Here is a 27,677-nt window from a genome sequence, read left to right as displayed (position 1 = left end):
ATGTTAGCTCTTCCCTTGGACAGAGCTAGGCTAGCTGTTCCTTCGGACATAGCTAGGCTTGCTGCTCCCTTGGACAGAGCTAGGCCAGCTTTTCCCTCAGAGAGAGTTAGGCTAGCTGTTCCCCTGAACAGAGCTAGGCTAGCTGTTCCCTCGGATAGAGTTATGCTAGTTGTTCCCTCAGACAGAGCTAGGCTAGCTGTTCTTCTGGACAGAGTTTGGCAAGCTGCACTCATGGACAGAGCTAGGCCAGCTTTTCCCTCAGACAGAGTAAGGCTAGCTATTTCCTTGTTTTGTGTTTTTATGCTAGATAAAACTAACCAGCTGCTGGTGGTGTGACCTCATATTGAATGAATAGACATAAGAAGTGGTATCAATTTTTTCATCTCGGCAAGAAAGTGAATAAGCCAAAATGTCAAACTATTTCTTATAACCTTCAACCTTAAATGTTAGCCCTGACACTGCTAGGGAAAGTTCACTAAACCAGCCATTGCTCAGTGTGGGTGTACCTCCAGTAAACATGCTTTAGCAAGGAAAACATCTGCCGACAGCAGTCAAAGAATACAGCCTGCTCTGTGGTTGTCTTGGGAAGAAGCACATCTCATGGCAAACTGCCTGATAACCACTGGACAAGCTTTGTTGTTTGACAGAGGCTCTCCTGCCAGTTTGCTCACTGCTTTTTATCTAAAACCCTTCCTCCAGTCACTCCTCCCTTTAACCCTTTTGCCAGTAACCCCTCTGTCTTTCCTTAGCGTGGTTAACCCTTTCCTCTTCCTGCCCCACCCCTCCCCTCTCCTGCTCCTCTTCTGCCTCCAGGTCGGATGACAGCGACTCCTCGCTCTCCGAGGTGCTCAGGTAGAGGAACTGTGTTTGTCACTCTCTGTTTTTCCCATTTGCCTGTTAACTCACCTGGTGTCATCTCATCTCCACCGGTAGTCAGTGCCTCGTCTGGCCTCTCCTCCATCTCTTTTCCTCCCCCCTCTGTGGGTGAGGTCGCTGTGGTGCATGTTTTAACCACATGCGGCTTTCTTGACCCAACGGCCTTTCCCACCTGTGATGTTGTGTTTTTCTGTGGTGATGCTCACACACGAGACCTGAATGAACCTTACCACTTTTCTGCAAGCTATTAGAAACTGCAAATGTTGTTTAAATAAACATTAGGACTGTTGTGACCACGTGATATTATCACCTGTTAGACAACCATGATCAGTAATTTCCAAGATAAGTCATTTTCATTAATTTCCAGTGAAGACTGCAGTATTGATAAAGGTCTTTATGAAAAAATGATTTGCTTTCCTGTCAAGCTCAGACACACCAAACTGACATCAAAGAACTAGTGGCGACAAAGGTTGACTGTTGCGTTGCGTTACAAAGACTACAGCCAGCGACCAACTAGCATGAACGTTTTGCGCCTGCATGAGAGGAAATAACTCTCCATGACAGCAGGTGGCAGTAATCTGTCTTTGTCATTAAAAACAGGGAAACTAGCAGGATGGACGCTATTTAGCCTGTTAGCACATTGATAACAACCTGGTGTTGAAAGAACAAAGCATATTTACCATGCGCTTGCGAACAATAACACAATTATGAGCTATTTCTGCCAAAGAGCTCACTGGCTAAAAACATAATCCAACCTCACATAAAAAGTTTGTTTCAGTCTCCCACCATTCTGACTTAAGCCTATTGTTTACTTTCCTCACTTCTGTTTCTCTTCTTGTACACAGAGCTGAACTTCCACTCAGAATGATTTAATTCACTGATGGGCTCCGCCATACCTGACACAAATTCTAAATGTTGAATTGGCAAATAAAAGACGACAAGAGCAAACTACGGCCAAGGGTGCTGGACCCACTGCAAAAACTAGGGCGACAGATTCTCACTGGTGGCTCAATGGTGGCTCAGTCCGCCCGGTGTGTTAGGCCCCTTAGATGAGAATATCGGTATCACTCTGACGTCTGTCTTTTAAATTCGTAGCTGTAGCCAGTAGCCAGTTAGCTTAGCTTAGCACAAAGTGTGGAAACATGGAAACAGCTAGCCTGGTACTTTATAAAGGTAATATCTAGCTCCCAGCATTTCTAAACCTCACTAATGAACATGCATATCTTGTATGTTTCATCTGTACAAAAACTAAAGTGTAAAAACAGTTTTACGAGAGGTTACGCACTGGACTGTTATTTGACTTGGTGCAGTTGCTTTAGTTTTTAATCTTCAGTTGTTGTACATACTAAAGGCAATACAACATGTTAATGACTTTGTTACTTATGTAGTGATACCCTTGGACAGAGCCAGGCTAGCTAATCCACCCTACCTCCAGTCTTGATGCTAAGTTAAGATAATTGGCTACTGGCTATAGCTTCAAATATAATGTACAGACATGAAAGAGGTATCCATCTGGTCATCTAATCCTAGCAAGAAAGCAAAGTGCATTCTAAAAATGTCAAACTAGTCCTTTAAGACAAATAACAGAAAACTGTATAATTATGATAAAAACAAAATGCCGTCCTCTTCTTCCTGATGAATCTATTTTTGCATATTTATCTCACACATTCGCACACACAAATTGATGCACCTCTCACTGAGGCTCTTCTGCCTGTTTTTCTGTGCACTGCAAAGAGCACACACTGATCTCCCTCCATGTTTTCATTAGTCTGCTGGTCTCTTGGTGCTTGGCCCTGCAACATCCATTAGCAGCCCTCACATAGTGCATAACACAGCACACCATGATATCTTCCACAGATGCTGATAGAATGGGAACACTTTCTGCCATTTGGACCAGCGCCGTGCTTGAGAATTAGAGTGCTGCATTAAGCAATATTATAGTATGTGCAGTACATGTACTTATAGAGAAAAACAAAAGAGGAACTATAAATAAAGCATTCAAAATAATGGCACATAGTGGTTTGCTGGCAGGTAAACAGAGTAGCCTGCATAGGGGATCTGCAAAAATATAATAATCATTTTAAAGCTAAGTATATCATAGCTTTAACACCTTTCTTCACCTGAGCTCCCATTTTAAGGAATGAGGATGGAGCGTAAAATGACAGGGTTAACAACCTTCAGAGTGATAAGGTTCATTCAAAAGAAACTGCACCTCACATTCTCCTGTTTTTTTATTATCTTCCTTTCCCTCTATTCTCCATTTATTAAAAAAAAAAAATCACATTAATAGAACTGCTACATGTATGGTATCCCCCTCTTTTCTTATCAAAGAATTACCTGCGTTCTATCATCAGTCTTTCCAAAATGAAATTGGACCAATAAGAGGGTGGGACAGACTCATGTGATGCTGTGTTCACTCCATGCACCTGCCATCACAGTCAGGTTGTACAGCTCTGCCAAGGGGCAGAAGCTGATAATCTGACTATGTTATCGACTTGTTACACCTCTCCACTTACCCACACGTACCACATACCCTTTCCCCGGGCCACAAAAGGCGACTGGCTGTGGAGGTGCTGAACTGAGAGTCAGCTCCCACCGTACTGGTGGAGAATGGATGCTGCATGTGGTGATGATGACGTTTCAGGACGTTGTGCTGTGGTTTATTTTTGAGTTGTAGGCTGCTGTGTAGTTGGTCTTCCAGGCTGTGGCTGCTGTGAACAATTGTTTTGAGCTTATTCTGCACAGGTCGGTTCTGTTTTGTGTTTCATGAGACTTGGCAGACATGCATGCAATCTTTTTTCACTGGCTGATGATTGGCAGTTTTGATTTTGGTTGGCATTTTTTTATGCACTGTAAAAAAGAGGATACACAGAAAGTGTGGTTTAGTGTTTAATTTTTGATTTGACGTGTGTATTTGTGTGCGTGCTGGGACATCAGCGTGCAGGCACAGAAGAGGAGCATGTTGCCATCTTTGACAAGTTTCAAGCACACCCTTCTGTATTTTTCTCACTCTGTGCAAAAACAAAACCTGTCCCGAGTTTTGTGTGTAATCACAGATTCTCTTTTCCTTCCTCACATCCTCCGGCTCTCCCTCACTGTTTCGCTCTGCACCTCACTCTCTCTCACACACATACACACTCACATACACACTAACCACCACTGGTGTTATTAGGAAGCCCACTGGGGACCAATTTTCCCACATTCCTCCCTCTTCTTCTCACCCTCTGCCTGCTCTGTCTCACTCTGCTGACTGCTCTCCAGGCACTCTGGGACTCTGGCCTGTCAGTGGGACATAGATTGTGGGGGATGGGGGGGAGCAGAGGTTCACCTAGAGAGTGTACATAACACAGAAGAGGTTGTGTGTGTTTGTGCACGAGTGTGGGTGTGTGTGAGAGAGAGAGAGGGGGGAGACAGAAAGACAAGTTAAATAGGAAAGCAGCTCTTACTGTTGTAGTGCCATAATTGGTCCGTTGCACAAAAAAGGAAAGCAGGGAGGGGGAGTGAAGGCAGGCCAGAGCAGGTGGGCTTAGAAAACCGACAGGGTGTGTGTGTGTGTGTGTGTGTGTGTGTGTGTGTGTGTGTGTGTGTTTGCATATGCGTACAGTTTTTTATTGGAGTACATCATCTTTATGTATCCAGAGAGGTTTGTATGGGTTTGTATTATATCTGTATATTGAACAGAACATTTGTGTTTTTGTGCGCATGTTTGTGATTGGCCTGTTTCACAGTGCACACATCCTATGTGGATAGAAATCAGCTGATCATTGATTTATATCGACTGTGACACTGTATATGTGTGTGTGATCTTTAGGGGTGTGATCAATCCCATCGGGGGTGTGAAGGGGGGTCGGACGGCGCCCCTGCAGTGTGTCTCTGTAGCCGAGGGACATTCAAAGCCAGTCCTGTGTGTGGATGCTACAGATGAGCTGCTATTCACTGGATCTAAAGGTACCCAAACTGTACTGTTATTTCTTTCTGAAAATGGTATTTACCATTTACTTTAAGTAGCCTTAATGGCTGATGTTTGATCAATAGTATATTCCGTTACATATGATTTTTAAAGCTTTTTTAAATGGATCTTATTTAAGTCAAAGCAAATAACATTATGAGCTTCACTAACCCCATTTCCTGTCCACATCTAACTGTTTTTACTCGTATGTACTTTTTGTGATTTTCTTTTGTAATCTTATTTTAAATTATCTTAATTGATTTTATTGTGTACTGTGCATTATACTGTCTTTTATCCATTGTAAGGTGTCCTTCAGTGACAGAAAGGCGCCTAAGAAATAAAATGTATTATTATTATTAAAGCTTGTCATTACACCACCAATGGATTAGTCATGTAATCAAGCAAGTGTTAAGGAGATAGTTTGGATCTTTTGAAGTGGGGTTGTATCAGGTACTTATCCATAGTCAGTGTAGTGCCTACAGTAGATGGTGGTCGACATGCCCCCCAGTTTGCAGAAGCAGGCAGGTGTACCCCCCATGGAAGATTAGCAAAATGTACTGCTGTGGAGGGGGGCAGCAACAAAACGTCTTTTAGTCACCTAAAAAAAATCAATATCAGTCTAAGTGTATGCTTTATTTAGAATATTTTCACTCCTTTACCTTCACCTCAGACAGGCCTTTACAACAGGGAACTGGAGCTGGTATATCCATCTATGCTCTCTTCAAAGCCAGACACCATTGACAAAGATGCAGTAATTTTACCTCGCAGAACACGAGAGTTGCTGGTCTACCACTGCCTCAGTCGGTCAGTTTGTTTGTGTTATTGTGTGACTTTGATGTTTTAAAGCGTTAGTTCGGATTCTACAAAGTCGTAGCTCACAAACCAACCAAACAAACAAGGCAGCGGTAGATCAGAAACTCCTAAGGTCTGCAAGGTAAAATTTATGTTTTTGTCAAAGGACTCTGGTGGCTTTGAAGAGAGCATATGTAATGACTTAAGTTTCCCATTGGAAGGGCTGTTTGATGTCAAGGTCTAGAGATGAAAATATTCTCAATATAGCCTACACTTAAACTGATATTGATCTTTTTAGGTGGGCCTTTTTTGGGAGGCTAAAATATGTTTTCCTGCTCCCTCCATCCACAGCAGTATATTGCTTAGGTTCTGTGTCAGTACTCCTGTCTGCTTCTCCAAACTACCACCACCACTTCAAAAAATGCAAACTATCCTTTTAAGCCAAACAGTGTTTGAGCTGCCCTTCTTTGCTCCTCCAGATCGTACCTGTAAGATGTGGAACCTGGTAACGGGTCAAGAGATTGTCACTCTCAAAGGCCACCCAAACAACGTGGTGTCTGTCAAATATTGTCCATCCTCCTGTCTGGTCTTCTCTGTCTCCACCTCCTACATCAAGGTGTGGGACATCCGCGACTCTGCCAAGTGTATCCGCACGCTTACGTAAGTTTCCTCCCTGCAACCAGAACATTTCGGAGCAGTTAAACTAAAAAATTGCAGCTGAGCAGGTATTTGATAGAAGTGATTTGGGAATATTCTTTCTCAGTTCAGTGGTGTGTTTCAAGTTGCAGGAAAGTGACAGATAGATGTGGAAAAATATGATGTGAAATGCATCCAGAGGAAATGAAGAAAAGTTCTGCTCATTACACTTGTCTCTGTCTCTCCACCTCCTGTCCCCCATTTATTCTCCTCCCATTTGTCCCTCTTTCTTATACTTTATGGCTTTGCTTTACCCCCACAGTTCATCAGGACAGGTGGTTTCAGGTGATGCATGTGCGGGCACCACCACCCGCACAATAACCTTTGCACAGGGCGAGTGTCAAATTAACCAGATAGCCCTCAACCCGTCAGGATCTGTGCTCTACGCTGCTGCTGGAAATAGTGTTCGCATGTGGGACCTCAACAGGTACATTTGTTCATTCATTACTTTAGTCATAGATTAATTTATTCATTGAACAACTCATCTAATTGTTTGTTTAAGTAGATGTATCCATCTGTACATATTCATGAATCCTGCACTGATTTAAATGCATAGCCATCCCCACATGCGTTGGTTCAGTCATGCAGATAGTCAGACAGCTCTAAATTATTTTTGATGTGGAGGATGTATATTTTCACTTGTCAGATGTTAATCAACCAGAAAGATGATTAACATGTGACCTAAGAGATTAAAAGGCTGTCAAAAGAAAGCGCAGGAACTGAGCGCTTGTGTGTACGTGAGTGTGTTTCCTACAAGGTGCCTATTTCTGAAATCCAGCCGCATCGCCGTCTCCTCTGTTTTTATGATTCTAGAGGGAAATGATTAACAGATTGGACCACCAGACAGTTTACGCTGAAGGGTTCAGACCTAATTAATGATGCAGAACAACGCCCAGAAATAAAAAATGAATGTATTAAACATTTCTTCAGTATCATCTCTGCCTTTGGCATCGCAGTGTCTCAGCAGTTTTGCCTTACTCGTGAGACCGAAAGTGATTTCATTCAGTGAAACCTTGAAAAATAAAATTCTTGTAAGTAATGAATTTCACAGGCCTTGCTTCAACTCCTTTGCTGCTTGTTTGTGTGTGTGCGTGCGTGTGTGTGTGTGTGTGTGTGTGTGTGCGTGCGTGCGTGTGTGCGTGTGTGTGTGTGTGCACGTGTAGGATGCAAGGAATGGGGAAGCTGACAGGCCACATCGGTTCTGTCATGTGTCTGACAGTGGGACAGTCTCTGCTGGGCAAAGACCAAGTAATCACTGGCTCCAAAGACCATTATGTCAAGGTACAACACACACATTTGTGCAGACCCTGCCCCAGCATCACAGACACATCCTTTAACAGTCTCCTGCACCTCGTCTCTCCTTAGGTCTTTGATGTGGCAGAGGGAACTCTGGGTAATGTAGGTCCAGCTCATAACTTTGAGCCACCTCATTATGACGGCATCGAGTGTTTGGCTGTACAGGGAGATGTGCTGTTCAGCGGGTCGAGGGACAACGGCATCAAAAAATGGGACCTGGAGCAGCAGGAACTCATTCAGGTGTGTATGTGCGTGTGTCTGCATGTAGAGTGTGTGTCTTTGTTAAGATGTGTGATATGAATGAAGAATTGACTTTTTCTTAAAGCCTAAAACATATCTCTTGTACCATGCTGCAACAAGCCAAAGGTTACTTAAAATTAAGACTGCATGTGTTGTATGTTCCTGCACAGTAGGTCAGTGAGGTCAGCAGGTTTGAGTTAAGCAGGAGGCAGAATGATTTTCTATTTAGCTATTCATGTGGATATGGAGTTCATACATCAAAGTTTAACACCCTGGCAGCGCTTCAGGACTTTATATGCGGTGAGCCTGTAGACAGAATCCATCGTTCCCTGAGGCTATTAATTCATGATCTCTGACCCTTATCTTGTGAGCAATGCCACTTTTTCCATATGGCGCATGTAGTGCAAAGAAAGTACAAACACAGTATATAAGGGCTTTGGGAGGTAATTGAGGGAAAATTATTCCTATCTGAAGGTGGCTTTATTTAAAGGACTGCTTCTAGTGTGGAGTGATTTTGATAATCAATATTGAACTAATTTATCAAGCAACAAGGCTGTAAAGAACATATAAATACACTTTACCCACTACCCTAACAAAGCCGTAACATTTAAGGTAAGCCAGCTAAGATAACGTTTGATATCATGAAGACAGCAACATTAAAGAGGTATTTCAGTCTTGATAGGAAGGTCTTTTAATAAAACTGAGCTGTCTATGTAGTGGAAAGATTCAAACACTTTTGACATTGGTGCTACATGACCTGAGGAAACAGAGGAAAAGAGCTGTGGCATTCATGTTTGTTCAAGAGGTAGAAATCCTACAACTACCAGAATTCACTGTGCCGCACCAGACCAATTAACACTCCCACTGGTGGGTGACGTAAGTTGGTTTTGACTCATTCGAAAACAACATGGACAGAGAAGCACACAGAGGCTCTGCTGGCCAACTGCTGCGACACAGTAGCAGTGGTTTGCTATTGGCTTTGCTAATGTTTACTTGCACCTTCAAAGACTACAAAGCAGGTATGCCTGGCGTAGTATACTGCGTCGGAAATTGATTTAATAGTTTCATACCACATACTACCAACATAGGCGTTATACAGTATAGTTAAAGTGTTAGCATGCTAGCAACACAAAGCATCGCTGAGGCTGATGAACATGGCATTAGTTTAGAAGGTATCATTAATTAAAAGTTTGGCCTGAGGGTGGTGCGAGATCTCCAAAGTTACTACAGTCTATCCTGAAGGACACGGATCTCTGTCATGGCAATCTATCCAATAGTTGTTAAGATATTTCAGACAGACTGACTTTGCCATTGCTGGAACCATTCTACTAGCTTGGCTAAAAAAGCCAAACATTTAAATCTTCTCAGATGTGAAGATTTGCTGCTTTTTTTTGTTTTGTTTATTTCATTATGAAATAACCACTGATTTGGGAAAAAATTTGAAGATGTCTTCTTGGGGTCTCAGATATATTATGTATATGTATTTTTTACTGTTTTAAAATGTTTAAAGATTTTGTGTTTAAATGAATAATTGCACTTAATAATGCAACTAAATAATTAAGAATAAAAATAACCCAAAGTTGTGGCACTATCATAGATATCTGATAGAAGAAAAAAGGAAGCAAAGACATGACAAAGCACACACCTTCCATGCCCACAGCGACTGTATTTTACTCCTTATCTGACACTGGCTTGGCTGTGACAGTTCAAAACCGCTTTGCCCGTTGAGCATTCAGTTGGCGAACAGCTCCCTTCATGTCTCTCTTTACCCAGAGTGCTCTCTCTGCGGAGAAAGTCAACTGAGTGCCGTCATGTGTAATGTGGCAGGAAAGCACTGTGTCAACACCAGGGCGTTAGAGCCCACACGCATCAGACAGAGCCACAGGTACCAGAGAGGAAAGTCACTGCGTGTGTCTTTGTATGCATGTGTTGACTCCTGTGGCGCCTCTTGTGTATCCTCAGTTGCTGCTGCATATGTTAATAATGCATAATATTGCACCTTGTGGGTGGATGTGGCTTACTCATTTGCATGCACAGTAATATGCATATTAAGCAGCACTTTTTTGTTGTTTGCATAAGTTCTATTTAGCCTTTGTTTATCAGAGCAGAGAAAACAAGAACATAAGGCATTATTATTTCCATTCAAAGGCTGAATTAAATCAGCTCAGTCTGTACTGCGGTCTGCGGCATATGACCTTAACCTCATTTGTGAAGCAGCCAACACAATCCATTTTACAGCCTCTCTAACTCAGTAGTCTCTGTCTAATTGTGTAATAGGATCAAATTGTGGCTTGGGGTACAATAGAATATATTACAGTAGGCTCTGCCTCCTCCAGGATTGCTGCTGTGAGCTGTTCTGCTCTGACCCCTCTGCTAAAATGCATACACCATAGTGTGTTTCTTGGGGGACTATGCGAAGCAATTTGTTTATAATTACTCAGCACTGTAGTTTAATGATTCCCGGTTGCTTGATAAATAACATACCTTCCAAAAACAATCTCAAGTTTGTGTGTGTTCAACCGCTTTGTCGACATGCTTCTTATGTGGTGAGCAACAGCAGTGTGGTGGTGCTCTCTGTGAGGTGTTGGAAAGCACTGACACATTTTACCCACTGGTGTAAAGTCGTTACAAATGGCAAGGAAGATGTAGTATATGTGAGACTTTCTCTTTATTTTTTTGTAGTTGCCATTCCCCTTCCACAGCTCTTAACTTCCTGTGGATTTTGAGGTAGGGGAGAAAATTGCCTCTTTAAAGGTTTCCTCCATTTTCCTTTAGTGTTTAAGAAGTATTTCCCAGCTTTGAAGGAGATATTTTCATAAAACTGGACTGTATATGCAGTAGAAAGATGCAAATAAATTTCAAATTAGTGCTATATGACCAGAAAAGCCAGAGAAAAAGGGCTGTGGCGTTCCCTTTTGCTCAAGAGGTAGAAACCTACACCTGCCAGAATGCACAGCACCGCTCTGGACCAATAAAGGCTCCTGCTGCTGTGTGACATAATATAAGCTTGGCTGTTTTTTCACAGGAAACAATATGGCGGCAATTACAGTAAGCTAAAATATGTTTTTGAAAACATCTGAGGCAGTGCAGTTGCAAAATCTTGGTTTATATATAATCAGCACTGTTTAGTTTTACTGTTTAATCTCATTATCTTCACCCTCTGTTATTACAATAAGGGAAACAGTATGGCACCCACTTACTACTCACAAATTCTCCTATTACAGCTAAACAGTGCACTAAAATATGTTTGCAGCAAGATTCACACGGCTAATATTTCTATTCGGTCAGTTTAAAATGCATGTATATCAACATTTAGATTAAGTTTTCACGAGAAGTGAATGCAAATAATGTTTAATTCATAGAAGTGAAGAAAAAGTAATCAGCTTCATCTAGCTCTGCATGTAAATTAACAGCTTTGTATATACCATCCTATAATGACTGATGCCAGATCCAGTATCTATGAAACAACCAACCTGCTGACACCTCCACACTAAACAGCACAGATAAGACGATAAGAAAAGAGCCCAACCCATACTGGATTTTCAAGGCTGTTGGCAATATATACATCGGAGACTTAAAAAAAAAATAACAGAGGATATTCAGTTTTTTACATAAACACAACATAATAAAAAGAAATAAATCTGAATGGATCCCATAAATTTGTGATATTTTAACAATAAAGTTGTCGGTACTCTCTGGTAGACAAATTACACAATGGTAACACAGCTTATAAATGACCTCAAATACATCTTGTACACTTCTCCACTGACATTTCTTGTTACTAACAGATGAATATTTCAATACCGATATATTGACGATAAACTAATATCAGACTATCCATCAGCCCAGTCACTTTAGACTATTTTAGTCCAGCTCATGCTTTTGTGTGTGCAGCATACCTCCAGGAGTTAATTCTACCTGCTGTCTACTCCACACTGTTGTCTGTGTATTGTAGCCAAACATTGTTTCTGTCCATCTGTATCCATTTGTGTCAACAGTTGTCCCTCTCTGTGTCTAAATGGATAGTGCCAGTGGGAGAATGTGTTGTCCCAAATAGTACTTTTTGTGTTGCACTGTAAATCATACATGCTTGAGAGCTACCCAGTCATGCTATTTTTTTTTTATTTGTTTGCACAAAGCGATGTGATAACTCTGCTAGATGTGGTAGATAACCAATTAAAGCCATTTGAATAATGTCACTCACAGTATGTCAGTCGTTCTCAGCTCTCAGACTATTGTTCCATAAGCCTCACTGAGCAGAAAACAACTTGGAGCTCTGTTTCAAGGTGAAATCACCTTCAGTAAAATAAGACTTGTTTTCTTCATTGCTCAGAAAGCTGAGGGGTGAAACAGTCTTTTAATTTGTGGCTCCTCTGTTTAGATCACAACAAATAGGCCTGAAATAGACCTGCATGCAAATGAGAAACAGATATAGGATTTGTAACTCACTGCCTATACACATTAGAGAGAAAGCAGCCTAACTGCAAACTGCAGTGACAACAACATGCACAGAAAGAAAAACAAATTAGTATGTGAGGTAGCTGATGGAGACAATAATGGAATTTAGCAGTGTTATTTTGGGTGAAAGCTAATCTCAAAATGCAACATGAAAATAATTAATGACAGAAGCACATCAAACACAACATGAAAAAAGCGACATAAAGGTAATAAAAGTTATCTCCCTGCGCATGTGTTCCTCTGTTTAGAGCTGAATTAATCTGCAGCCCAGTTGGTTGAGATAAACAGAATAAATCAACAAAACCCAAAGTGTAGGCGTGATAAAAGTTTGTTAAAGCCGCATGTAAATCCAAATTGCTTTCTGTATGTTTGTTCTGTATTTTAAGACACTTGTTTAATTATGTTTAACATCTCACCTCTGCAGTGCTGCGTCATCATAGACACTGTTCTTCCTTTTCTCCTTAATGAACACAAAAATGGGTGATAAAAAAGCATGATGTCAGTTAAGAAGCTATTTGTCAGATGTTTTGTTGGTGTGTTACAGTTTGTTCCTCACAGCAGGCGTGTGGAGATGAGCTGCAGGAACAATTAATCCAATACAACAGCAGAAAATAGCGTTTGAATCTCTTAAAGGTCATACAGAGATTAGGTCTGCCCATAGAGCTGAAATTACTCGAAAATTAGCCTTCACGCTCTGCCAAAATCTTGCTCTGTAATTTGAAATAAAGACGACTTAAACACTTCCTACAAACTTCTATGATTCTCCACAAACGCACGCCACAAGTGCACATGTTTTTACCCTTCCCTTGCCATTTCTCTCGTAGCTTCTTCATGAAACAGCCGCACACGTCAGCGTGATTATCGTAGTAAACATAAGATGGATGAATCAGTTCATGAATCATGTTCGTAGTCATTGTAAAATACTGAACACACGGAGACACATGAGCTAAGAATAACTATGGCATTGAATCTCAATACATTATTACTGAGTATGTTGCCTAGCTACGATGTACATTTTTCATTCATGAAATAAACGGCTTTACTGGTGATGATATACAGCCATTAAAAATGAAACACTTGCTATTTTAAGACTGCAATAACCCTGATGACTCACATTCCTGTATTTTTATGCAAAACAAGAGATGTAATAACTTTTATCTTCCTCTAACTTAATGTCTCTGCTCTGACTCCACAGCAAATCCCCAACGCCCATAAGGACTGGGTGTGTGCTCTGGCATATGTCCCCGGCCGGCCCATGCTGCTGAGCGCCTGTCGGGGCGGCATGCTGAAGGTGTGGAACGTAGACAATTTCACCCCCATAGGAGAGGTCAGAGGTCACGACAGCCCCATCAATGCCATATGTGCCAACTCAAGACAGATCTTCACTGCTTCCAGGTAAAAAATCTGTTTATCTGTTTGAAGGTATTAATGGGCAAACAGACTAATTCTTTTAGGAGGTTATTACCTCTGCTGAGAGTTAAAAACACACTTTTGTGTCTTAATAAATGCCATTTACTTATTGATTTATTGAATTACTGTTGTGAAAGCATGTGTAGATTAAAGTTCTGTCAGCATTCATTTTATATATACACAAGCAACAAAAGATATCACTAGTGATATTCTACATTTTTCTCTTTGGCAATTAATTCCATGAAAAGACGAAACCTACAATAAATTGATCCTGCTAACATGTATTGACAGCCTAATACATTGTATTCCTCTGTGACACAGAATTTGATTATTGTCCAAAAACGATTAAAAAAACATTATTCATTAATACTGTGTACACTGCTGTCAATACCATGGATCTATAAAGGGAACATGATGCAGCATTGGACTTCCACTCTAGTCATTTCATGGGGGAAATTTTGAGGCAGAAGACCAAATTGAGTGTTTTTGTATAAGTTTATTATATTTTGGGGCAGTGTGATATTATGCATTTGAATACTACTTTGCCATTACTGCATAATTACTTCTTCGAAAAAATTTTTTTTTGTTATTACATGAACTTTTTGTCGACATTCTAGTGCCTTAAAATGCCTCGAAGAGAATTTGGGGTCATCTTTAATGTGGATGCCTAATTTTGTTTATGTATGTAGCCTTTCCTTGCCTCTTATTTATAATATGCTAAAATGTTTTAATGGTGTGGCTTTTTTAGACTTTTCAAATGTTATGGGACCAAATAGATCAAATCCTGATAGTGAGACGAGTCATTTCAAGAGGGCTGTGACGCTCAAAAGAATTTATCCACTGATTTACAGACGTCTCTTTCACAATATAAGTAATGGGAAAAGTCTTTTTGGGCCCAGCGGCATCATGTGACAGACTTGGAAGTTGTAATTCCACTGTTCAGCCACTATGAAAATTGGCTTAAAAGCCCAGTGTACTTCCTGGGGGCCTGTTAAATACTCACTAGAGCACCAAATGACTGTGTTAATCCGCTGCTTAAAATAGTCCCCAAGAAATACACTCTCTACCCCTGTTTGAGTAATGTTTGCGTTTTAGAGAAGTTACTTGGGCTTTTTTTAAAATGAAACTATACATTTTTGAACCCATTTTAAGATTTATATCATCAACAGGAACAAATTGAGTTTAGAGCCATAGACAAGGTAGGAAAGTCAAAAGGTATTCAGAGATGAACTTACGCATCGCTGGTTTTGAACTTTTCATGGAATTTTTTGACAATAGCAAAAAACATAGTATACCAGCCTTATCAGAAGGTTGTTTGGAGGTTTTGGGGTTGATATAACAGATGGTTCATATTTTAGTTTTTGAACAGGTGCAGTGGGAGAGGGCCTGTGTGTGAAATAATACATTATGATTCATGCTTGTTTCATCTCAAGCATTAATGTGCAAGTGTGTGTCAGCCTCTGGAGCTCGGAGAGGTTCATACTACATCCTGTTTGTCTCAGAATCTGTTTGGCTGAGCTCATAGCTGCATCAGACAGAGATAATGGTTGTTCACTCTTTGTGTGTATCAGAGTGGGACATTCTACAGCCTGTGTTCATTTCCACTTCTCGTTCAGCTGGTGGGCCTTCGTTAAAGTTCACTAACTTTGTACTTTATCCTCCTGCTGTCCTCTCCTCTTGTTTCATCACTTCTTTAATCTGTATCATCTCTTTTATCATCTTTTCTGTGGACATATATTTTCTCCTGTTTGGTCTCTTAAACTCCGCCCTCCCTCTCTTCTCCTCTTGTTCTTCACCATCCTCCTCCTCTTCCTCCACGTCGACCCCAGTGACTGCAGGGTGAAGCTGTGGAGCTATGTGCCAGGCTTGACCCCATGTCTTCCTCGACGGGTCCTGGCCATAAAGGGCCGAGCCACCAGCCTCCCATGATTGCCTCCTCTCCGCTCACCAACCCTCCCTTCCTCTGGTACTCTCTCAACTAATTTCCACCTTCTGTTTCCTGCTGCGTTTTCTTTTCTCCTACTTTTGAATTTCTTTACCTAGGAGACACCTGCAGTTTTCTGTTTGCTGTTTCTGTTTCTATCTTTTTCACTTTTGCTCCAGTTCTTCTATCATTCTTTTCTGCTGTTTTGTTTTTGTTCTTTTTTAACTTTCTGCTCTGTTTGACTTCTAATTTTAAAACTTTTATGGTGGTTGTTGGTTTATTTGCAGATCACTGCCTCCACTAAGACAAACAGCTTCTCACTGACTGAACAAGTGACTCATAGTTCTGCTCAGAATAACTTTTTTCTCTCATGTGTGTAAATCAAGTTACTCTGCTGCTCCTGTTCTACTTTTTTTTTTTTTTTTGGCAAATACGCTTATGCACTTTTTCCCCCCAAGAGTTACAAGAGAAGATCAATACCACTCTCATGTCTGCCTGTTCCATATAGCCTAGGAACCAGACACATCTCTGAGCTCATGCTTTATTTGCTCTGTCAGATACATTTGTTCACACAGATATCCACTTGACCTGGCCCGAGTTGGGCCAATCACAACCGTTAATCTTATAAGGCGTGCTTGAGACGGTGACTGCCCTCGCACTTTAAACATAATATGTGATGATTTCATTTTTGGCTGATGCCAGGGCCACTATGGCGAACATAAACGTAGCTTAGTAAGCTAGGCTGATGTGGTGAACTTTGTGTTAGAGTACTATTTACAAATTTAAATGACCACCATGGCAACACTCGTTCACAGACATAATGGGCCTGATTCACCAATATCTTCCCAAGTCTGCCCTTAATAACAGGAAGAGGAAAAAGAAGGTGCAAGGTGGACATTTTCACTTAATGTCTCTGTAAGTTACTAATAACGTACTTGATTGAAACGCTGCTTTGTCAGTTTTCCCCGCCAGTTGGTACGTTTACATGCAGCTTGAGGAAAACGAATTATTGGCTCAGTCTGACTGAAACCGGACTTTTAAATGCATGTAAACAGCTTAGTCCAACTGAAATTGGACTATCCGGAGCTCGACTAACACACCTAGATGATTCGATTGAAAATCAAACTATATGCCATATACCACTTTCTCTTTCGCTAGCTTTCACCCAGAAGAAGAAGGAGATAACGCAGCAGCAGTGCAGTAACTCCCAGGAAAACAAACAAACAAACACCATGGCCACAGAGAGGCAGAAGATGCACTTCTGGACGGACGAGGAAACGACATCCATCTCCGCCATCTTCATTCTGCGTTTCCAGCTTCCTCCTGGGGTCAACTGGAACTAGTTCAATACGCACTATATTAAAAAGGACACAGCGCCACCTATCAAGGCGGAGTCAGATATAGTCGGTCAGAAATTCGATTTTCTCTTCTGTATACTCAGATGAGACAAGAAGTCCAACTTGTCTGACTAGCTGAGCTAGGAGCTCAGCACGACTACTGCGTGCATGTAAACGTACTTGAAAAAAATATTATACATAATAAATATTATTGTAATTGAAATCCTATAGATGTAGATGCTGCACCAGTCAGGGAAATGGACACAGTTTGGCTTTGTATTATCAGCTCTATTTACCAGCTGAAATTTCCCACTATCAGCCAATAATCCATCAGCCATATATCATGCATCACTACCTGTTCCCAGTCTTTATGCTAAGCTAAGCTAACTGCCTGCTGGCTGCGGCTTCATATTTATCACACTGATACGAGAGTGGTGTCAATTATCTCATCTAACTCTGGGGAAGAAGTGTTTTTCTCAAGAAGTGAATCTATTTAACACCTTCAGCGTTATCCTTTCAGAAAGAGTCCACTCAGTTGACATTTAGCATCTCCCAACACCAACAAAAGAGCACAGCTAACTTCTTTTACTAGTGTTATTGGAAAAGGTGTCCTGGGTATTGCCTAATTGAGGTACAAGGTGTTATGATTAGCGCTGTGGGAATGTGCAGGAGAGTGAAAATTAAATTGCCTGCTCAGTTGGGAGTAGAGTTGTGGGCAGGTTGATTAGATTTTCTTGTTGCAGAGTTTATGAATTGTTCTCATTTCTCCACTTTTGTGAGAGGTTGGAGAAGTGTTTTTTTTTTTTTAACTGACACCATGAGAAGGGTCTTTAATGAAGTGTGTGTGTGGGTATGTGTGTGTGAAGGGTTCTTTGAAGTCAACGTCTTTGTGTTGAATCTGATGTAGAATGGATTGTTTTGAAAGCGAAGACTGCCTGATTGATGCTCTGTTATTTTCTCCCTTTGTTGTGTTCTCCTTGCTTTCCTTCTCTCATCATCCCACCTCTCTCTTTGTGTCTCTTTCTCTGTAGCGACAAAACAGTGAAGATCTGGTCGTCAAAGGTGTGGAGGAAGAGGTGACGACCGTAGCGGCTCTTTTGTCAGCCATCTTGCCGCAACTTCAGCCACTGATCTGTGACCTGCTCGCTTCTAGTAATGAGACAGAAAAAGCCATTTTCAAGGCAATCGAGGTGTTTTTTTCATTGTCAAGGTGCAAAATGACAAAGCCGAGGCAGAATATCTATTCAAAGGCCTTTCAGATTTTTTTTTACTGCCAATTTGAAAGTGCCATTCAGGTGTGATGCTACTCAGACAAGATAAACTGCATCTTCCCAGCCATGGATTCACCAGGCGGAACGATTTCTCTTTCCCCACCATGGAAACTACCACAGCCTGGTATTAAAAGGAAAAGAAAAAGTGTCCTTCTGTTCTTCCAAGGTTTTAGAATCCTTGTGGAGCAGCGAGAGATGGATTTGCTCATGTGTCTTTTGACTGAAAGTCAAGACACAGGCCGAATTTAAATCCCAGAGTGACGTTACCTAACAACTGGGACAGCTATTTCCTCTTGCCCCTCCATTCTGAACTGTCAGTGTTCGCTGGTGTTGTCACTGTTCTGATACTGAACACATTGGAGGGTCATGCGATGGGTTCATAGATCTTGGATCACTGGAAAGTTAAAAGAAACACCACTTGATATTTTGTTTTTCACTCCAGAAACGCCCTCCAGTCACCTTTAGTTCAAATCGCTCTCAGTATGTCAATGAAACTTTATTGCGTTCCACAAGTCGTGTTAATTTTTTTTAATGACTTTTACTAATTTATTATTCTCCCTACCTCAGTTGTTTTGGACTTTGGCATGAGGTGGGAGGGAACATTTTTACGGGTCTCTGTGTACAAACACCTGGTGCTTGACATTTTGATGTCTTTATTTAATGCCTGGCTCTTCATCTCTGTGTGGATGTGTCCTCTGTGGCCCTCTGGCTATAAGACTGTCTAGCTGCTGACCCTGCAAACAGGAAAGCACACGTCCAGCAGCACAACTAAGGTAGCACTGGCCCCCGGAGAATCTGACCGGATTTTAATATCTGCTCTGTAAAGTGCTAACTGCAGCAAAAAAGAGAGAAAAAACCCCCCTGCAGACGCACATGACATAAACAGTACATACCTACAGCACACACTCCTAAGACATTTTTGAGTCAGGTACTCCATTGAGGCCAAAGTGTCAGATCATTATCTCAACCCTCCTACAGTGTGTGGCTCATACCTGCCATTTATCCTCCACGCAAATGGTAATATGAGCCCTACCAGCTCCCCCCCAAACTCCTCCTGCTTTCAGCTCCTCTCTGATCTTTAAGGTAAGCAACTGTATCAGACTGACCAGCCTTACTGAAGAGTCCACCTCCTTCCCAGCTACTGAACTTCTTTGGGAAGCCAATTTAATTAGAGGTCCCGCAGCTCTACCGGCTGCTTTTCAGGCAAGATTACTCGGGTGAAAGTAGGTCATAACTGAGAGGGATTTCTTATTAAAATCCCAGTTTTTCTTCCACCCACTATTTGCTGCTACATTTAAAGAGCGGGAGAAACTTCCTGTACCCGTGCACTGATGTACAAATCTGTTTATGTTACGGATTATGTGTGGGCAACACACGCGCGCATATGCACAAACCGTGGAGACACACACACACACACACACACACACACACACGCACGCACACACACAAGATTTCAGTGGATGTTTCGGTTATCCATCTTGCCTGATGGGTCTTGGCATCCCTCACTGTGTTGATTTAGTGTCTCTTTAATGAAACAAATTCAGCACTGCACTGACACACACATTATGCACATGTATTCACACTCCTACAGGCAACAGTAATAACCCAAGTCTTAAAAATCAGTTCAGTTATCTTTGTGTTCTGAATATAGATAATAGCAAGCGTTCACACAACTTTCAGTTTATGATCTTGGGCTTTTTTGTGTCACTTCAAAATGACAAGCAGTGTTTAAAAGCTTCCTGTCACACAGACGTTTCATGGTGTGTTCATACCGAACGCAAGGTGAATTTTCGCGCCGCGTTACTTGTGTGAATACGGATGCTGGAGAGTTTGAGTATTTTGCAACTGACAAATATTTTTCCGGAACAATTATGCAAACTAATAAGCTAAAGGCTAAGTTGGTTTGCAGTACAACTGACAGCTGGAATCAAGTGATGTCAACACGGTAAACACGGAGGGTCTGAATGCTCTGAACCAGCATGAACCAAGAAGGCAACACTCTTATTTTTCATACTGTCACAACAGCACACTACTACTCCACTCCTTCTATTTATACTTTCCACAATAAAAGACCAACTGACTCAGAGCATTCTGCGAAGGAGAAATTCAACAAAACGCAAGTCACAGATGCATATTTTCAGAACTTACATGTAGTCTTAAGGCTTCAGTAACTTATCTCCAAGGCCTCTCCTTGTTTTTTTCTGTCGTACAGTACAACATTAGTTGGTAGAGCTCTGGGTGCCTACAAATGGTGACACTGTTTGTCCTCCATAACCGTGGATGCTCTCAGTGTCATCTAAAGACTTAATACCTATGGCATCACAAATTTTAGATTTAGCACTCAAGCTTTTGGATTTAGGAGAGAGTTGCTCATGTTTCTGAATATTTTTGGACTGTTTTAGACCACAGGAATAACATGTATACATTTTGAAAATATGTAACCTCGCTGTGCGAAACACTTGCTTTGCATCCGATGTGAACACACCATTACAGCTTAACGAAAACATTCACCAATTCATGTCTGTCAGTATCAAAATATCACGACGCAGTTTAATTTTTTCAGCTCTTAAATGTCACTTCTTCTGTTGGAAAAACAAAAGGTAATTTAGTGAACTCTTCCGTACAAAAGACCCAGAAACATGTAGTTTAATTAAACAAAGTTAGGATCATAAAACAGCAGTCACAGATGCTGAAGTCAGTTAAAACTTTAAACATACTTTCTGCAAATTCTCCTCTAAGAGGGAGTACGCACTGCTGACTGTTGATGTAGCCAACATGGGTTTGAAGCTGCTTACATTATCCAAAAGCAATTATATGTTTTTTTTGTTGTTTGTTTTATATTGGGGGACGGGGATGGGAAGGGGGGCAGTGATTGCAAATGTGTGTATGGGGGTAATTTGTTGAAGCGTTCTTGGTTTTAATATTTTGCCATGCTTAGAAACTCAGGTAAAGGTTGAAGGATAATGTCAGTCATTACTTGACCTGTGATTTTAGGTAGCTCTTTGAATCGACCAAATGCCTTGTTTGAGAGATTTGTTTTTTCACTTTGAGAAAGAAGGTACTATCACGTATTACCCCTTTTTGTAAGAAAAAAAAGACTCATTTACATATTTTGCTTTCCCCTTTACTTATTATCTATGTAGTGTGCTTTTCTGTACAAAATATACACATCTTAAATGACATCTTCCAAATCTGGCCAAAGCTGAAAGTCTTGCAACTCTGAGAAGATGTGCACTGATTTTTGACCGTAATTACTTGTTTAAAATATGTATAAAATATGGTAATTGTATAGTAGTTAAACCTGAGTGTGCGGTACAAATTGTGGTCAGTAGGGAAATTAACCTCCATAACATAACATAATGGGTTATACTTTGACCTCGAGTGAGAATCCACTGGGCCCTTCACCGTACACTATGTATTTATCTGTGCTCATTAGCCAAACTGACCCTGCTCACCAGCTCTGTGGTGTGTTTCATGTGATAACAATGCTAAGACAGCCTTTATCGCAGTTTTTTTTATTCTCTTCTTCAGACTGCTATTTATTGCTAGAGAAGATCTCGTAGTACTGTAGCTTTAGGCGTTCTCTTTTAGGTGCCCTGTGCTTGTACATTTGCTGAAGGTTGCATGATGTTGGTGGTGCTTATCGGTTGATTGGTCACCTCAAAACATAGCAATTTTATTGGCAGTTATTTCCCCCTGCTATTGTCAATCTTAATGCTTAACACCTGAGTGGATTTGCTATCAGAGTCTAGAGGTGTTCAGCCTGTTGTTTGGATTCTGACACATTGACAGTCAAGTAAAATATGTAGCAAAAAATTCTGAACGTGCTTCGCATAAGATGCTTGCTTAGAAGTTTCATTAAAGCCAAGTGGAAGCCCTAAATTATTATCTGGCCTTGGATCAGCTCCACCCAAAGTTACCCCGAGTTCTGAGGCTTTAATTCTGCCGATGTCAGCACCACTTCATGACTTGATGATGTGTAAATAGGTGTGTCATACCTTGTTTAATATTACAGCGGAGATTCAGTCAAGGTTAGCCGACGTCTTCCTCATCAGCTGGCCTCACAGTAATCTCTGCAAGTTAGGATTTACATGCACTTTGGAGAAGGAACACTGCTGTGAATACTCTGTGAACTGTTTTCCAGATATGTATTAAGCCTAGATGTAGACTTAGTTTACAAAGACAGAGTTTATGAGTCCCAAACGAGGCTTCAAGCTGGAGTGCAGGACTTTTGTCTCCCCCGTGTGGCAGTGAAAGTAATTACATAATCACTGTTGATGCATGTTTACGACGTACACCTGCAGGAGCTCGCAGCATCTCCCCCGACCCCTGAAGTGCTCTCTTCCAGTCTTTTTTGATCGTTCCTCTGAATGCTGATTTTCTTTTTTATCTGGAGCATCCATTTTCTTGGCTGCTTCTTAGGATCTACCGCAGTAGCTTCCACCATACTCCTGGAGTTGCTGCTCCATCACTATGGTCTCTCCACCGTTCTGCCCTGTTTAGCTCTGGCTGGTTGATGTGAAATGCATCACCAGCGCAGGAAAGTTGCCACAAACACTGCAACCCCAGTATACTGTGAAATACAAAGAGCTTTCCCTGATGACGATGGGCTTAATCAGCACTGTGTGAACTTGTTTGGTAAGGGCTTGAATGTAACGGACATTCATTTATATGTAAAAGTCCCGCACTCCATCTTTAAAGCACTGAAATTGTACCGAACATCTGTTTAACTCTACAGTAGGTTTAGAAGTCAATGATATTAATGTTTGTGCTGAGACAGTATGTAAGATAACAGTCAAGACATAGAAAGACAGTCCCCAGTACGTCCCTTCCTGTAAAGTTCCCTTTTTATAGCAAACGTTACCTGAGAATGATAATTTTCTTTCTGACAGAGCAGCATGCACACCTTTGTAGACACTCAGGAGAGTCCATCTCCATCCTTATTTCCCTGGCTGTCTGCTGGTATTCGGACATTTTTCTTAATAATACTGACCACAAACAGGTCATATTACTCTATGAAAGATATAATCGGAGACACAGGATGACAACATCTAACCTTAATTTATTTCTCCTGCAACAATCAACTGCAGAAAAATCCCACCTGATGAAATGCCCATTCAGGAAGGGACATTATCACACTAAATGTGCCATGTATTGAGCATGAGGTATTGTTTGATTGGTAACCCTCTCCAATCCCAAATTGGTACACCAGCTGGTGAGAATGTCCTGTGGCCAAATGTAAAAAAAAAAATAAAATAAAAAAAAAGGGGGGGGGGGGGGGGGGTCCCCAAGCCTTTGTTAACACGTAGTTTCAATTGGAAAGCTGTTTGACCAAAGCTAAAAATCACTTGAACAGCTGCTGCCTTGCTCTTACAAGTCACAATGTGGAACTAAAATGTCTGAATTTAGTGCCCCCAAGAAGTGGTAAGCAACAATACACATGTGGATGTCACCTGGGGACACAGAATCAATTGACCATTTGCTAAGCCCCGCCTCCTCAGCTACTGTTGCTATGCCTGTCAAGATGTCCTTCTAGTACAGAACTTATGCATTTACAGTGGCATCTATTTTACACAGACATAACAAAAGCAGACATATACCCTACCTAAAACAAACTTCTATGCCTTAGTGTTTGTATTTTCAAACGGTGAGCTTAATTTTGACCAAAGAAAAGGATTTTAGGATAAGGAAAAACTGATCCATTTGGCAGACATTGATACTATAGGTTTGGCTGGAGTTTCAGGAGCATAAACTTCCAGTATCAATATTCAACACTCTGATGTAGTCAGGGGTTCAATTGGGTAGCACATAAGCTCTACTTGCCCACTAAAGTACATACAATCTGAATTCCAATTTTCATATCAGGCTGGTGGCCAGCTGCAATGCTGTAACCTATGTAAGGACAGCAACAGAAAGTTTGCTGATCCATTAGGGAGTCAGTATGATCTGGGATCAGTAAGTCTGGCCAAATTACCTAGCTGCAGAATGGTGTGTTTTCAGCTGTAGTCTCCTAGTGGCTGGAGGTGAGGCAGAGGGAACTTAATCCCTGGATATAGTAGCACCACCCTCCAAACTCTTTATATATGGAGTTATGTTAATATTAGAGCCTCTGCACACCGTTTTGGCATGTGGAGGAAAAAAACAAAGCTTGACAGGTCCATGGTGCCCTAGTTACAGGGGGTGCGGGGTTTAGTGTATGGTCAATTCACTTAAAGCAAAATAAAGACTGCACCTATTTTTCAAGGCAAAAACAAAAAAATTTAATGTATAGTTGGTGTAAGCAGTCTGTCCGGTATTAGATTTTGGACCATGGGACAGATACAGTAGGAGAGCTGCCAGTCAAACTGATTGTGTGATTACCGCCTGAAGCATTTCCAGCACAGCCCTGCCCAACCATCTTATGACCACTAGGAAATAAAACCCAAGTAGTCAGCTCAGCTACAGCCTCGTGCCTCAACCAACAGGCCTTACTGCCTTAAAGAAACAGAATGTGTATGTAGGACATTGATAATCATTCACTTAATATCCCAAATCTGTAACAGACGTATTTTGAAGATTGTAGATTGTCCTACAGATTGTGAAATTCTGTTCTAAGCCAGACGACGTCTCAGCTCGCTCTATCAGTACGGCTGAAAAGACTTTAAACTCTGCCTCAGGCTGCTGAGGGGATGGGATCGCATTTAGACACAATCAAGAGGGCACTTTACTGCTTTGCTGCTCGGCGGCGAATCACTATCACACACCAACACAGGCAGCTGCTCGAGTAATCTTTCTCAAGGCGTGTGTTGTCATCTTGAGGATATGGTAATACAATGTGTGGCAGTGTCTGTGAAATATGTACTCATGGGACATAAATGCAGGGTCAAAGGTCATTTGTGCCTTTTATTGCACAGACTACTCCCTCTTAAATGAGTGTAAATGTGTGTACAGTTTTTTTTACATAACAATGTGCATGTGACCAAGCCATGTAAAATATCTGACTGTAAATAATGTAAGTAAATATTTAATGAAGGATCCAACATTCGCTCAAGAAAATAAATAAGTTAAAAACTGTCCTTTGTGTCACCTGGTGTAAATATTATTTGTAGTTTGGATTGTGAAATAATTATGAGATTACACTTCTGTAATTATCTTACAAGAATTTGTTTTTTAATCAGATTAATTGGGGTTTTTATAATAGTTACCCAGCTCTCTGCAGATTGCAACATTTAGCCTCTGATCTTCTCATCAGCAGAGAAAGAAAAGTGATCCTTTACACTGCAGATTGACGAGGAGCTAATTGATCACTCAGAATAAGCAGGCAAACATGTAAGGCTGCCTTCACATGATAAGAAATTAGCTCTTTGCTCAATGAGAGATAGGGTGCAAAATATTGGAGAAGTGAAGTGCAGGTGTATGTCATTGAGGCAACAGCAGTTGCAGGCGCAGACCTCTTTGTGTGGGTTAAATCCTAAAAGAAGCAGAGACAGATGACTTTTTTGTGTACGATGGATTTGAGTCTATGTCAAAAGAAAGCCCTGGCAATTACCATTCAGATCAGATGCTTGTGATATGAACAAGCCACAACCTAAGTCACTGAAAAATTAAGCCAACACGAAGCACCAAAAACTGCAGTTGCTTGAATGGCCAATTCAGTCAATCCCAATAGACCCACATTTTGTCAGATCCACCCCCTCACTTCTAAAGCTCCACCCTGTCCACTCCACCCCTTATATGGTCACCTCTGGCTCCAAAAAGCAAGCTGGCGACAGCTGAAATGCCGAACTCGAAGCTTCAAAACGAGAGTCAACAAACCAATGGGTGCCTTTACAGTAGCTAGGTCCATTATTTTACACAGTGTATGGCTAAAAAGCATAGCCCCTGTCACATAAACAGCTAAGCTAACTTCGCATTAGATTTACCTAAGTTCTTAAACTATGTGCCTATTCTCAAACCTGTTAACTCCATCTCAGTGGTGGCTGCTGGTCTTTCAAACAGGGGAAGCTCACTTTAAGTTTACATCATAAAATTTGTCATATTGTAGTGAGGCAGTAACTTATAAAAGGAACATTTAATTGAAGCCGTTTTTCAACCACACACATGCCATAGAACCACAGCAAAACACACCTCAAAGATTTTATGGGTTTAAACACCTGAACTGTGTACAGACGGTGAAAATGAGCTATATGGCTTATGGGAATATGGGACTCCGGACGGCACTCTGTCAGAAGACTCCACTCACAAATATCCCCATGGGACTGAGCTCGAAATGCGACGATGTCGGTGTGTATTTCCAAAGCACTGTCAATCACAAAGGGGTTCAGCCTTTTAGACAATTCCTCCAATCATCATGCAGACACTGAGCGTCCTCTCCCACCTACCGCCCCATTAGGTCCCAGGGAAGCTAAGCCTCCCTGGAAGTGATGATTTTGTCGCATTTATCCAATGACCGTCTCGCTTTGCTGCATGAAAAAAACCTGCTCAGCACTGTCTCATAGGAATGCTTGGAAACTCTGTGTCCACCGTGCTGACACGAGAACGTATGACAGGAAGGTCGCATTTGAAAACTGGTGATAAACAGCTGACGTTTGAACATCATAGTCATGATGTTAAATGCATCCCAGCGCATGTTTAATGCAATGTAAATTATTATTTCAATGTAAATTCAATAGTACATATTTGACCATTCCCTCTATGAAATTTTAGGGGAAGTTCAGCCTCCCTTGTCGTCGCAGAGCAATCGCCCCTGCTCCATCTACATTTCGCCATGCATTACTTTTCCTGGTGAGGTCTCTACCTCTCCTGCTTCTGGCTACGTCACAAAGCTCTGTTATGTCAATGGTTGCACTTAAAAATGTCAGTGACAACTGAGGACAAAATTGAAATAATCTGAACTTTGAGCACAGTGCTCAGTGGCAATTTTTGAGCAGAGCACCACCAGGTCTCCAGGAACTGTTCCGGGCTTTGAAACCAATTTGACATAGTGGACAAACTGCAGAATTACAACTTCCAAGTTCATCACGTAATACCATGGGGCCCGAAAAGACTTCCCAAAGACTTGCGCTGTGACAGACATGTCTGTAAGTCAGTGTATGCATTTTTTTTAACACCACAACCCCCGTGAAATGACTCGTTTCACAATCACAATTTGATCCATTGGGTTCAATATCATTTCTTAAAGAGGCAACAGATAGGATTCGTTTTTGGTTTTTTTTAGCTTGGCGCCACCTAGTGTCAGTGGTGTTGCTTGCACTGTCGCAAAGACCAAATTGACCATGGGGATCAGAGATAATCAATAAAATGTAGGCTGTAAAGCCACCAGTATACCTCTATGTATATGTAGAATGAGAAGGTGTGTGGACACTATACTAAATAAATGAGTAAAGAGACCGAGCAACAATTATCAGATTTATCTGAAGAAAAACAAATAGTAATGCAAATAATTAATA

At 41.2% G+C, this 27,677-nt stretch overlaps 1 protein-coding gene across 6 annotated transcripts in view; it reads left to right on the top strand.

Annotated features, from left to right (window-relative positions):
• The window catches only part of kif21b (kinesin family member 21B), a 77,000-nt gene extending 51,703 nt beyond the window's left edge, over positions 1-25,297 (top strand). For 2 of the 6 annotated variants that reach the window (XM_050037335.1, XM_050037333.1), the window contains exons 27-35: positions 814-852; positions 4,688-4,824; positions 6,097-6,277; positions 6,576-6,740; positions 7,477-7,594; positions 7,679-7,849; positions 13,503-13,702; positions 15,547-15,683; positions 18,010-25,297. In XM_050037335.1, coding sequence (XP_049893292.1) covers positions 814-852; positions 4,688-4,824; positions 6,097-6,277; positions 6,576-6,740; positions 7,477-7,594; positions 7,679-7,849; positions 13,503-13,702; positions 15,547-15,646 — 1,111 coding nt within the window. In that variant the 3' untranslated portion in view covers positions 15,647-15,683; positions 18,010-25,297. Of the gene's footprint in view, positions 1-813; positions 853-4,687; positions 4,825-6,096; positions 6,278-6,575; positions 6,741-7,476; positions 7,595-7,678; positions 7,850-13,502; positions 13,703-15,546; positions 15,684-16,799; positions 16,818-18,009 lie in introns of those variants that run through there. The other 4 variants (XM_050037334.1, XM_050037336.1, XM_050037337.1 and 1 more) reach the window with 4 other exon arrangements.
• Positions 25,298-27,677: the final 2,380 nt, after the last annotated feature.

This window comes from Epinephelus moara, chromosome 24 (assembly GCF_006386435.1).
Source record: "Epinephelus moara isolate mb chromosome 24, YSFRI_EMoa_1.0, whole genome shotgun sequence".
NCBI lineage: Eukaryota > Metazoa > Chordata > Actinopteri > Perciformes > Serranidae > Epinephelus > Epinephelus moara.
Note: the sequence above shows the minus strand (reverse complement) of the source record. Positions and strands in the feature narration are given on the sequence as shown.